Below are 13,230 nucleotides of genomic sequence, written 5' to 3' on the forward strand. Positions count from 1 at the left end.
TGTGGGATTTATTTTTAACCTTCAACTCTAGCTAAACTAATAATTATTACTCTAATAAAAGCATGATTAATTACTTTGCAAAACACTTGCTAGAAATACAAGAGTAACAAAAAGTGTTACTAACCAACAGCATAACATAGCTAAACAAAAACTGCATGCTCTCAAACAAAGCATAGATAAACATTAAATCTGTTTTTTTTTTGCATAGAACACAATTGTTGAAGGCATTGGCATAGATAACAGAATCACAACCAAACTCAAGTGAACTCACTATACACACACAAATTTACCTCTTATCAAATTTCGGTATCTAAAACAACCTTCCTGAAAATCTTATATCATGCGTATACATTACTACATACATTTAATCGTATTTATTATAAAGTTACAAACTATATATACCACAATACATTCTTTCTTTCGCCAACTTCTGAGGTTGCATCAACTAACGCAAACTAAACAGCAGAACCCGAAGAAGATGAAGTCCGGAGTTGACCCAAAAAAGTCAACTTCCAAACCCGTTCCTTTCTCTGATAACTTGAAAATATAGATCAAAAACTACATGGTGGCAAATGAATTGGTTTATGTATCTAAGCTCGCTCTACAAAATCAACATATCTCCATCAACAAATGATTTTTGTATGTACATCACATCGTCACCGTAACCAGTTTTCTGAAATAAAAGTCCATTAATAATAATAATATTAAAATTTATAACAATAATAATAGTAATAACCTGCTAAACATACAAATAGCTAGAGTACTTATTATTACTATGCGGTTTAAACAAAAGTAGTTATACTACAAAAAATGAAGTGGTGTAATAATAATTACTCTAGTTTAAAAACTGTCAAGTATTAATAATTACTCAAGTTATTTGTACGCTTAGTACATTAAATCTATTTGTATTTGATCATCACACATAATATTTAATAATAATAATAAAAACTCACCCTTGTGAAGAAAACGGCCCCGTTACCAAAACGCCTAAAAACACGCATACTTTGGTTAATTTTTGTGGGGCCCACGAGGTTGAATTGACCTATAGGAAAAACCGAGAAACTTCTTGATAAAGTTGGTTAGCTTCAAACGGTTTAGAAACGTAACCATCCATCCCAGATTTAAGACATTGTTCATGTGTAGCTTGGATGACGTCGGCAGTCATGGCTAAAATCGGTACATGCCAGTTTGAAACATTTGCATAATCTTGTAACGATAAACTCCCGTGTTGGATACGAGTATTTATTTCTTGTTCATTGTCACGTATCGTTCTTGTCGCTTCAAACCTAAAATTTAAGAAAAGAATATATGTATTATCATAAAAACTTAACATTAAAAAATGAATATTGTATTATATTATATTATCCTTACCCGTCCATTTCCGGCATTTGGATATCCATAAAACACGCATCAAACGTGTGAGGCGGTTTTAATAACGAAATAGCTTTCCGACCATTTTCGGCACACACAACCTCCGCACCGTATTTCTTTAGCGCACCCGCAGCAACCCGAAGATTTACATTATTATCATCGACCACTAATATTTTCCTGCCGACTAATAATTTTGATAAGGATAATTTCGGTATTTCACCATTTCTGTCATTGCATCTGTTACTTCCCATTGCCCGTTGTAATGAAGCCGCCAACATGCTTACTCTTAACGGCTTCGTTATGACAGCTGGCGAACATATCCCGTTGTATTGGCGGAACCCACCAATCGAATTCGTTAAAATAAACAACTTCGGAGGATTATCCAAATTTCTTAAGTTATAAAAAAACACCGCCGAATTACTTGAATCCCGATCCCAAATTTCCTCCTCGACTAACACGACGTGTACGGTTTGACTTCCGTTGGTCAACATTGACAACACGTTGGTCAAACTCGAGACGATTTCCATGTGCATTCCTAGCCGTTGGATGTGATATCTCGACACCTCGGCTCTTACGGGTCTCGGGTCAACGACGACCGCTTGCATGCCGCAAAACTCCAGCTTTGACTTCGGTTGACCGTTGACTTGTAGCTCATTCGGGTTTGAAAAAACCGCGGTGAAAGTGAAAGTAGACCCGATATGCGGAACACTATCGAACCCGATCTCACCGTTCATTAAGTTGACCAAACACTTGCTGATGCTGAGCCCGATACCGGTGCCTCCATGCATACGGTAAATAGAGGGGCCCACTTGCAAAAAAGGTGTAAAGATTCTGTGTTGTGCTTCTAGAGGGATCCCGACACCGGTATCTTCAACCGATATTATTAAAGTTACGGACTCGGATGGATCGTCAACTTGACCCGCGGGTCGGAAATTTTCCCGGCTTCGGTTTCTATCGGCTACAGGCAGTCCACTTAATGTGTCTTTTGAAGACGGTTCAGTTTCTACGTCTATTGACTCCGCGACTTCTTCTAGAAGGTGCACCGTAACAAAGATGTGTCCTTTTTCGGTGAACTATAGCGGTTAATATGGTAATAATTAGTTTATGTAATCATACTTAATACATTAACTATATTTTCAACTGAACAGAAAGTGTTTCATGTCAACCCAGCCCGTTCATGTGAAAGGATAAAACAGGTCAACTTTGATTTTATTTTATTGAGTACGGGTCAAACCGGTTAAATTAAAATATAAATAACTATAAGAAGTTCAAAGTCACTTGTAGCATAATAAATCAAGTGTTTATAAATCAAGTGTTCAAAGTCATTATTTTTTATGTTAACAATAGTTTATGTAATCATAATATAACGATATTTATAAAAAAAATAATAATGAAAAAAAATTGTTAGGCAGGTCAACCCAACCCGTTTTAACCCATTATCCAACAAACACAAATAAAAATATATCATACCTTAATCGAGTTACCCATGAGATTTGTAATAATTTGACGAAAACGCCCTGGATCACCGATTAACGTTTCTGGAACCTTCACCGATATGTAGACCGCCAACTGCAATTATACCCATATTAAGAAAAAAAACATATAAAAAAATAAAAAGAATAAAAAAAATTTACATCAAGTTAAAAAATAAAGAAAAGGTAAATGTCTCAATTCTTGCCTCAATTCCTTTTTCTTGAGATTTCCCGGAAAATAACGACAAAACATCATCAAAAATTTCCCGAAGATTGAACCGAACCGCTTCGAGCTCAAGTTTTCCCGATTCAATTTTAGCTTGATCAAGAACAGCATTTATTAATGAAACAAGAGCTTTTCCACTAGCTTGAGCGGTTCTAACATAATCTTGTTGTGTTACATCAAGAACTGTGTCCATAAGCATATCCAGCATCCCTAAAGTAAACAAAAAAAAACACAAAAAAGCAAGAAATTTTTAGAAAAATAAAGATTCAAGAAAATTTTTTAAAAGGGTAAAAATGCATAAAAAAAGTAATGAACTTTACAAAATAACTTACCAAGAACACCATTCATCGGGGTTCTAATTTCATGAGAAACGGTAGCGAGAAACTACAAAAGAAAAAATGAGAAGTAAGAAAAGACTAAAGTAAAGATTTCAAATTTCGGTTGCACGATAAATACCTCGGATTTCGCCACGTCAGCAGCCTCAGCGCGTTTTTTGAGCTCTGACATCTCATGATAATCGTCTTCAACTTTCGCTATTCTATTTATAGTTGCATGAAAAATATGCCCAACAAGTAATGTGATCACAAAAATACCAACAGAAGTTGATATTGCCAAGGTTTGCCACGGTTGTTTTTGTTTAAATCTGTATGACCAAATTAGCATTAAATGCTACACAATTCCTCATTTGTATCGAAATATATATACGAGAACGGTCATTTTTAAATAATTTAAGAACTTTAAGGACCATTAATAACAAATCATTAAATTTATTTATATAAAAATATCATTTAAGGGTAGTTTTGTCATTTACAACATGCCGTTTAAAACCATTATAACTTGATAATTCTTGCAAAAGGGTAATTTGGGAAAAACACATTTAGTCAACAAGATCTTGAAAAAGGATTAGGCCATATGTATTGGGCGACCCCCCCCCCCCCCCGGGCGATTTGTGGGGCGATAGGGGCGGGGGGGGACTATGTTTCGCCGGCTTGTGTTGTATTATTATCATTATTATATTGTGTTTGTGAGATATATATATATATATATATATAGGGCTACAACATCATTACACCCCTAAAACAAAAACCAACCCTATGCTGACTGGGCGCCACATGGCAAAAAACGCCCCATTTTGTAGCCCCTCCACTACACATAGCCTTAATCTTTATTGGAATCAAGGATGTGTTACATGTAAACTAACTTAACTTGTGGATGCATACACAACAACTATACATATATACAGTATACATGCATACATGTAAATAGAAAAATTGTAGAGGTAACGTAATAATCACCTGCAACGCATCTCATGCTTTCTTGTCGGATCACCGAAGTTAAGAGGACTAACATGTTGCAAACCAGTGTCCGTAGCATCGACACCATACATGCTAATAGGGTTTGATATATTGGTTGTATCGTAAACATTCACATAAATGGTTTGCTTGCTAGCAAGTTGTTGTAGTAATTTCTCCACCAATGATTCAATATCAAACACTCCACCAAGGTACCTGAGTTTGACCAAAAAGTCAACGTTCAACAATAAGTCACTTTGACTCATAAGTTATCACCATTTTTAATATAATATAATATAATGAGGTTTGAAAATATTACCCGTCGGTTGCTTCGATTCTTTCCTCTGGCGTAGCATTAGATGGTAAGTCTCGTTTATAAACAGCAAAAGTCAAAATAACTCCAAGTCGGTTTGACTTTATAAGTTCCAAAGGAGCTGTGAGAACTCCTTTTCCTAATTCCCTTGCACGCAACACGTTTTCACGGTCCTCCTGTTGATTATACATACATGAATAAGCATAAGATAATCATAGGTTATTTGACATACAAACTCTTGAATAAGTGGCTAGTTAGCTACTCGAGATCGGCTCGCTAAAAGCTTGAATTGAGCTTAGCTTAAACGGGCTCAAGCTAAAATTAAGCGTGTATAATAAACGAGCCCGAGCTTGAGCTTCGCTTATCGAGCTCCAGCTAGCTCGCAAGCCTAAACGAGCCTCTTATTTTTATTATTCCTTTTTAATATTTAATATATCAAATAATTTTATATAATTATTATTATGTATTGAATTATGATAGAAATACTAAATAATATATATTAAGTCATATATAAAAAAATATAACTAATATATATGTATATAACAATTAAAAATGTAGACATATCAATCAATAAATTATAAATTAGATAACCCCGAGCTTGAAAAAATAATGAGTCAAGCTCAAGCTCTGTTAAACAAGCTGAGCTCGAGCCTAGTTGCTACACACAATCTTTTACACTTGTTTCATTATTGATTATCTTATTCTGATTAATCAATACAACATAATCACTTTAAAATCATAACGGGAAACACCCCGTAAAAGTTTCAATCTTTCTTATAAAATATTTATACCGTTCCGGTCAACATGTCAAGAGAAATGACATGAGCAACAGTCTCTTGTGCAAAGATAACAGGAGCATATTCCGGTTGGATCGGTGACGGCTCAAGTTCTTCAGGGTTATATTTGTCTTTATTAACCGGGGTCATTTTCTTTATGGTCCATCCTTGTTGTTTCTCAAACTGTTGTCTTTCGGAATCAAGTACCCTTACTGCATATGCCACCCCACTCGTTAGTGGTCTCTCAAAAGCGGTTCTTTCCGTGTACTTTGCAAATGTCTCCTGTGAATTCCACATATTTTGTCCAATCATAAACCGTAAATATAACAATATTAACCAACTTTTCGGTACCCTTTTCGAAAACAAGAAAAGACTTCAACTCAAAGATTGCATTTTTATAAAAAAGCATAGTGCTTGATTAAAATGCTTAATTACACAAAATTGCCTAATTAGGAACACTAATTACATAATATAACTAAATTTGCCAATTTCCCATTTTGACAAGATCAAAAAGAATTAAGTGGGATTAACACATTTAAAAAAATTTGATTTTTATGTGTCAAAAAATATATAAAAAGAGAGCATATAATTCATTGCTTAATTACGCTAAATTGTCCGAATCCGAACTCTTAACAAAATTAACAAAATTATTCATTTTCCTTTTCAGTGACAATAGGAAAGCATTCAAAAGATTAAGCAACTGAAAACCCCAAAAATTAACTAAATCTAATCTTTATATGTCAAAAAAAAGAAAAAAGATATTGATTGCTTAATTACACTAAACTGAAAACCTTAATTCAACAAAATTAACCAAATTGTTCATTTTTCTTTTCGATGGCAACAAAAAAGAATGCAAAATTAATTGAAAACCCCCAACTGAAGTTACAACACAATTAACCACTAGAACCAAAAAAGTTTCCATTTTTATTTAAAAAAAAAACAGAGCACTTGACTTAAAGGCTAAAGCTTGATTACACTAAATTATGCAATTATGAACCCTAATTCAGCAAAACAAAACAAAAAAAACAAAATACTTCAAAAGATTGACTACCAAAAACCCCAAAACCAGATTTCCAACATAATTAACCACTAAAACACAAATATGACTAAAAACCTAATTACACTAAATTATGCAACTATGAACCCTAATTTTTTTTAAGTACCCAAAACACTCCAAGCAGATTACCAAAACACTAAATTTTGCAACTATGAACCCTAATTCAGCAAAACAAACAAAAAAGACTTCAAAATATTAAGTGCCCAAAACCCTCCAACCAGATTAACAACATACTTAACAACTAAAACAAAAAAAAAAGATTCAAACTTTATACAAAAACAGAGTACTTGACTTAAAGCTTAATCACACTAATTATGCAATTATGAACCCTAATTCAAATGATTCAAAAGATTAACTACCCAAAACCCCCAAACCAGATTACCAACATAATTAGCCACTAAAACACAAACAAAATTCAAACTTTATACAAAAACAGAGTACTTGACTTAAAGCTTGATTACACTAAATTATGCAATTATGAACCCTAATTCAGCAAAACAAACAAAAAAAGACTTCAAAATATTAAGCACCCAAAACACTCCAAGCAGATTACCAACATAATTAACCACTAAAACACAAAAATATTCAAATTTATACAAAAAAGGTTCCGTTTTTTATTTATTAAAAAAAACAGAGTACTTGACTTGAGCTTAATTACACTAACTTATGCAATTATGAACCCTAATTCAGCAAAACAAACAAAAAAATAGTTCAAAAGATTGACTACCCAAAACCCTCCAACCATATTACCAACATACTTAACTAAAACACGAAAAGATTCAAACTTTATACAAAAAAGGTTCCATTTTTTATTTGTTAAAATAAAAACAGAGTACTTGACTTGAGCTTAATTACACACTAACTTAAGCAATTATGAATCCTAATTCAGCACAAAAAAAAAACTTCAAAAGATTGACTACCCAAAACCCTCTAACCAGATTAACAACATAATCAACCACTAAAACACAAAAAGATTCAAACTTTATACAAAAACATAGTGAACTCATACCTGATCAATAGCAGAAGGATTCTTCCCATGGTGAAAAGTTGAGATCAAAATAGACATAGCTTGAACATGATTCAAACTAACATTAAACTGATCTTGAAGCATTCTAGCTCTTTCATCACACATATTTGCTAAATTATCTTTCCTTGTTTCCAAAGCTTGAGATCTCATGTACCAAAACACCCATAAAGAAACAAGTGTACCAAATGCAATCCACAAGATCAAAAGCTTCTTCCACCATGTTTTCCTAAACTTATCACACCCAATATATTGATAATAATGATGGATCTTGGATGTGTTTCTTGAAAAGATTTCAAGAAACTTGATCCAAAGGTTGCTACTTTTATTATTATTATTATTATTATTATTATTATTATTATTATTATTATTATTATTATTATTTGGCTTCATTTGTGAATCATTAATGAATAATGAATTCAATGAGATCACTGTTAGAAATGAGTAACATAGCATCAACACAAGGTGTCCCACTTTTAAGCCAAATCCAATCAAATGGATAAAACTCATCCACAAAACTAATTTTTTTTTAAAAAAAAAAACTAAGTTTTCAAATATGTATATATAAAATATAAAATTAAAAAGTAATAATTTTTTTTTAAAAAATGAAAAGGGTAAGCTTAAAAACAGTCTAAACAGTCTAATCAAGGATCCTATGTATATATAACTATATATAAAAATATATAAAATTAAAAATTAATAATTTTTATAAAAAAAATGAAAAGAGTAAGCTTAAAAACTGTTAATAATAAGAATAATTATTATTAATATTATTCCATCTTATCAAAATCTTGAAATTTGAGAGCAAAATCAAGATTCCAAAGTGGGAATAAAAATGAAGCTAAACCCAGATAGGAGAATCAATTATTAACAAAAAAGAAGGAATCTTTATAATCTTTAATAAAAATTAAAGAAAGCCCAGATGATTAATGAGGATTTAGGCCTACTAATTAAATGAAGATGAGTAAATATTTGAAGGGTTTTGACTGGAGATCTTGAGAGGGTGTGTGATTATTATTATTATTATTATTATTATTATTATTATTGAATGCAGGAAGAACATGATGGAAGCAAAAGAGAGAGAGTTGTATGTATGTATGTATATGTGTGTGTTGAGTTGAGTTGAGTTGAGTTGAGTTGAGTTGCATATGTGTAAAAAGCAAAGATGAGAAGAATATGGGTGTAAAAATGTCATCTAGCTAGCACCCTTTATCTATATCCATACCATCATCCATCCTCTAAAATATTATTATTTTTATTATTTATAATTAATATAATATAATACATATTTTAATAATAGTTCTTTAACAACGTTTTTTTTTTCGAGTCTACCAGTGACGGGGTTTTTTAATTTCAACCGTCCTTAGTTTTTTGGCGTTTTAGGCCTGACTCGAAAATCCAATATAGGCAGGAACTCCAGCAACTGGGTAAAACCGCCCCTAGACGTAGGCAGGCGGCGAGGCTTGGCATGGCTAGCACTAAGATAGAAGGCTCGTCGTAATTCATATAATTAGCATGACCGATGAAGCTGAAACTTTTATGCTGTTTAGCAGACACAGTGTAAGTCTGTCGGAAAAGTAATTGTGACTATGTATGCCATCTTACTTTTATCTATATCGTTTAAATAAGTAAAACTGTTATGGTTGTGACAAAAATCAGTTAGATGTTCATTAGTAACAGAAAATGTTACTTTCTAAAAGGGTGTGCGGAGTGTGACCTAGACGGGGCCGGTACCAATCGGTACTAATGAAACACCACCCCGGGGTGGTCGATACCGAGACAAAAAGAACCCTGAGCTGGTTGATGACGAATGCATGAAAGAACAGAGAAGAAATTATCTCAATGGGTTGGAAGATCGAAAAAAATGATAATAGATAGGCAAGACCACCGTTCCGGTCATTTCGGTACTGTCCCAAAAATCCTGTGCGAATGAATCTTCGGAAACACCCTTCTGTCCACTCGTGAATTGACCTAGAGAACGAATGCAAGTTAGGATTCTTATTGACTGCAACAAAGGTATAGATTATTATCGATCAATAGATAACAGTTTAGCTTATTAAACCTTGATTTCCTATTCTATATTATATTTTTATTATAAATAATATTGATGCTGACGATATTTGAAGAAAACAAATATGGGTCAAAAGTTTAAAGAATTTTTAATTGGTGTTGTATTTGAAAAAAGGCCCATCACTCATTTTAATAAGATTTATGACTTTGCAACTTACAAGGATGCAATACGACATTGCAAAGGTATATACAATTTTGTAATGGCACGTCTCTATATTAAAATATAAAAAAACAAAAAAAACTATATGCTTATAAGATAAGCCTCAACACAACTATTCATATGGGCAAATGAACCCGAACCTTTGTATCAAAAACCCAAAACCCGAAATTTTTTTACGGGTAATGAACTGGTATTTGGGTATGTAATTAGTTTTAAAAAAAGTTACATGTTTGAGACGGACCCGAACTAATTTAACACATTAAAACTAAATATAATAATATACTGTAATATTATAAGTTATAATAAATAGTATGTTGGAATCGTCAATATTATAAGAAACATCAAGTATTAGTAATAATGGGTGATGTTACTGTACAATAATTGCTTAACGTATGATAGGTACACAACACGCTCAAAGGCAAAAATACTAAAACGCTCAAAGGCAAATATACTAAAACGCTCAAAACGCTCAGCCCACTTGAATATGTATTGACGATTTCGAGATCTTGTGATGTGATTTCGTGGATCGATTTCATGAATTTAAGTATTCTTGTACCTAATGTACGTTAAGCAATTATTATATTTTATCTTTTCTATAGTAATTATTATTATTGTTATCATATTTTATATTTAAATTCACCGTATTCATACTTTTAAATTAATATAATTTGATAAATATATAACATAAAACAATTAAAAAAAATGTTAAGAGCCACCCTAAAGAAATGGCAATTTATGAAGGTGTAACAACTTAGTTATAATAAAATTATGCTTATGTAATTTATTTAATAAAAACTTAATTCTTGTGCTATATTAATTAATCATGGTGTTTTGTTTATATAAAACTCTACTTTGCATAAATTATCTCATTGACTAAATCGATGGATATGAGTATATGATACATAACATCAGGTGTCAAATCAATGCCATCTGATATGTATGCAAGAACTCTAAATAATTTTTAGAGTTTATTGTCAGCTAGTTGTACTCTATATATTAACAAGAATTTGATGATTTTTTTGGTCTAACTATATTATTATTATTATTATTATTATTATTATTATTATTATTGTAAATGTCGAACTAACATGCCATTACTAATATCGGCATCTTGCAGAATTTGAATCATCCACCTTATCATTACATCATGTCCCTCGTAGACGACTTACAATATGTTGATTTGCTAATAAATAACGTTGGTTAGCAGTAGACTTACGATATGTAGATTAAGAGGAAAACTATAAGACTGGTACCAAACAAGTTTTACGTTTAATTAAAATCTATTAAATACGTGTATAAATCGATTTTCACCTATCTATTCTATTTCAATAAAACACATTTTGCTCAATATTATTTGATGATGTAATAGGTTCTCTCTATTTAGACAAGCTAAGAGGATTTAAGATAATTAACATTAGATTAATATTATCTGAGCTTTTAGTCAAAAGTACAATATTGGCATGTTTTTGTACCTTTATGTATTATCATTTCAACTGGGTAATTTATTGTCGAGTACATTAATGTTTTCCGAGGATTTAGAATCTTAGGCTGAGGGGTGTGGGGGCTCTAATGGGGGTTTTAGTGGGGGCTCCAGTCAATAATATTATGACGTGTGGCAGAGAGAGAAACTGGATAAGGGGGGTGTTGGAGACCCTGTTGGAGCCCCTGGCCCTGGTGTGGAGGGGCTCCAGCGGATTTTTTTTTTATTTTTTTATAAATATATTCAAAAAACGTATTATTAAAAAAACTCATAAATTATTAAAAAAAACACACATTAATATAAAAAACACATTAATATCTAAAAATAAAATAAAAATAAAAGTACTAAAAAAAACATTATTCTTATTCTTCGGCTTGGTCTTCTTCGATCAACCTCTTTCGGATACGTTCCTTTTGCTTTTCCATTAGCATTTGATCGACCGGATTTAGGTTACTGAAGTCTCTAGTAAGGAAGTCCAAATCTCTCATTCGACTTTTTTCCTTTTTGTCATTAGAGACCACCTCCATGGTTTTGTTGAATTTATTGAGGGATTCAACAAGATTGGCGATGTTTACGGCTTCCCCCTCAGCCGGTTTTTTCCCCTTGGCGTCCCTTCCCAATGGCCGCCTCCTCGGCGGTGAAGGCGTTTCCTCCTCCGCAATGTTTAGGTCGAATCCAACGCGGCAATCCGACCCGATTGAAGTGCTATACGCTCCAGACGAACTAGTTTTAGTCCGTTTCGGCCGTACTTCCGCATCAACGTCCGGCGCCACCAGCTCAACCCACTTGGAACACCTTTTCAACCTCTCCCACAACTTTAAATCGTCCCACGTCTTCACCGTCCCATACCTCCGCAAACACTCCTGCTTCCACTCTTCGACCGTGAAATTGTAAACCGCCAAATCATCACTGCCACTTGGTCTCATACGACCGCTGTTCCTGTTGAAAATATTAGTAAACAAGCCGACAAATTTTCTGATTTCGGACCACCGACCCGAAATCATATCGGCGTTCCGCTCTGTACTCCCAACGAGCGTATAGAACATCTCCCTAACCTTTGTCCAAAAAATCTTGCTCTTTTGGTAGTCGGCTGCAAAATGAATAAATAAATTAGATTTCCATTTAACTTTTTTATTTAACTTTTTTTTTTAAATCATTTTTAAAAACGTTAAAACAATTACCGCAACGCCGATCATCAGAAATGACTATCCAAGCCCGACACAAGGCTTCCTTCTCATCCGATGACCACGGAGTGGTTTTCCGTTTCGTCCTCGGAGTCGAAGCCGGTCCCGACCCGTCCGGTGCAACTTGTTTTTTCCGGTGGACGCGTCTTCTTGGTCCCGTAGCTTCACCGTGTGATTCTTGTGTCTCCTGAACAAAAAAGTTAGGAGACGGTTGTATGTTGGATGGTTGAAAGCCGGATGATTGTTGCGGCTTCGAATAAAACATCGGTTGGTGCGGTGACGACCATAAATCGTCGTCAATATAATCTGAATCTAGGTTTGGGTACCAATTTCCAGCCATTTTTTTAAAAAAAAGTTGGGAAGATGGGTTGATTTTGGGTTTTATTTTGAAGTTGTGGTGATTGTTTTATGTGAAATGGGTTTTATATAGGAAAAAAAACTACTTTTTTTTAATTAAATAAGAGCCCAACGGCTAGCAGCACACTCCCCCATGTCACTTTACGCTCTCCTCTGCCGCTAACCCCATCACGCCTGCTTTGTTTTTCGTGCTCGCGCCTCGCTAGCGCCCCCCTCGCACCCCGGTGGTGTGGTGCTAGCGCCTGGGGGCGCGAGCGGAGGGGCTCTAGCGCCCCCGTTGAAGCCCCACACCCCTCAGCCTTATAAAGTATAAAGTGGGTAAAATTGTATATTTCAAGATATTTGTGATGTTTAATAATAAATTTTATGGAGTAATTTCTAATAATAAAAATAATAAAATATATTAATATGACCTCTGTGTAAGGATGATACGTATAAATTAAGAAAA

The 13,230-nt window shown here is 33.6% G+C and overlaps 1 protein-coding gene across 1 annotated transcript; it reads right to left on the minus strand.

Annotated features, from left to right (window-relative positions):
* Nucleotides 1–275: 275 nt before the first annotated feature.
* LOC143615890 (histidine kinase 3-like) lies at nucleotides 276–8,066 on the minus strand. The gene is made up of 11 exons (XM_077088889.1): nucleotides 7,517–8,066; nucleotides 5,466–5,732; nucleotides 4,681–4,850; nucleotides 4,365–4,577; nucleotides 3,526–3,712; nucleotides 3,402–3,453; nucleotides 3,050–3,279; nucleotides 2,842–2,940; nucleotides 1,372–2,444; nucleotides 954–1,286; nucleotides 276–673 (listed from the first exon to the last, which is right to left on the minus strand). The coding sequence occupies exons 1-10, from the start codon at nucleotides 8,039–8,041 to the stop codon at nucleotides 1,043–1,045; spliced, it is 3,060 nt and encodes a 1,019-aa protein (XP_076945004.1). The 5' UTR covers nucleotides 8,042–8,066; the 3' UTR covers nucleotides 276–673; nucleotides 954–1,042.
* Nucleotides 8,067–13,230: the final 5,164 nt, after the last annotated feature.

This window comes from Bidens hawaiensis, unplaced genomic scaffold (genome assembly GCF_021521415.1).
Source record: "Bidens hawaiensis isolate Kalapana, Puna unplaced genomic scaffold, B.hawaiensis_p1.1 tig00044786_1, whole genome shotgun sequence".
NCBI lineage: Eukaryota > Viridiplantae > Streptophyta > Magnoliopsida > Asterales > Asteraceae > Bidens > Bidens hawaiensis.

Coding starts and splice junctions, on each gene's coding strand:
- LOC143615890 (XM_077088889.1), bottom strand. CDS start 8,041: ATGAGTTTTATCCATTTGATTGGATTTGGCTTAAAAGTGGGACACCTT. Junction 3,280..3,401: donor CCCGATGAATGGTGTTCTTG/GTAAGTTATTTT, acceptor TGTTTACTTTAG/GGATGCTGGATATGCTTATG. Junction 1,287..1,371: donor CAAATGCCGGAAATGGACGG/GTAAGGATAATA, acceptor CTTAAATTTTAG/GTTTGAAGCGACAAGAACGA.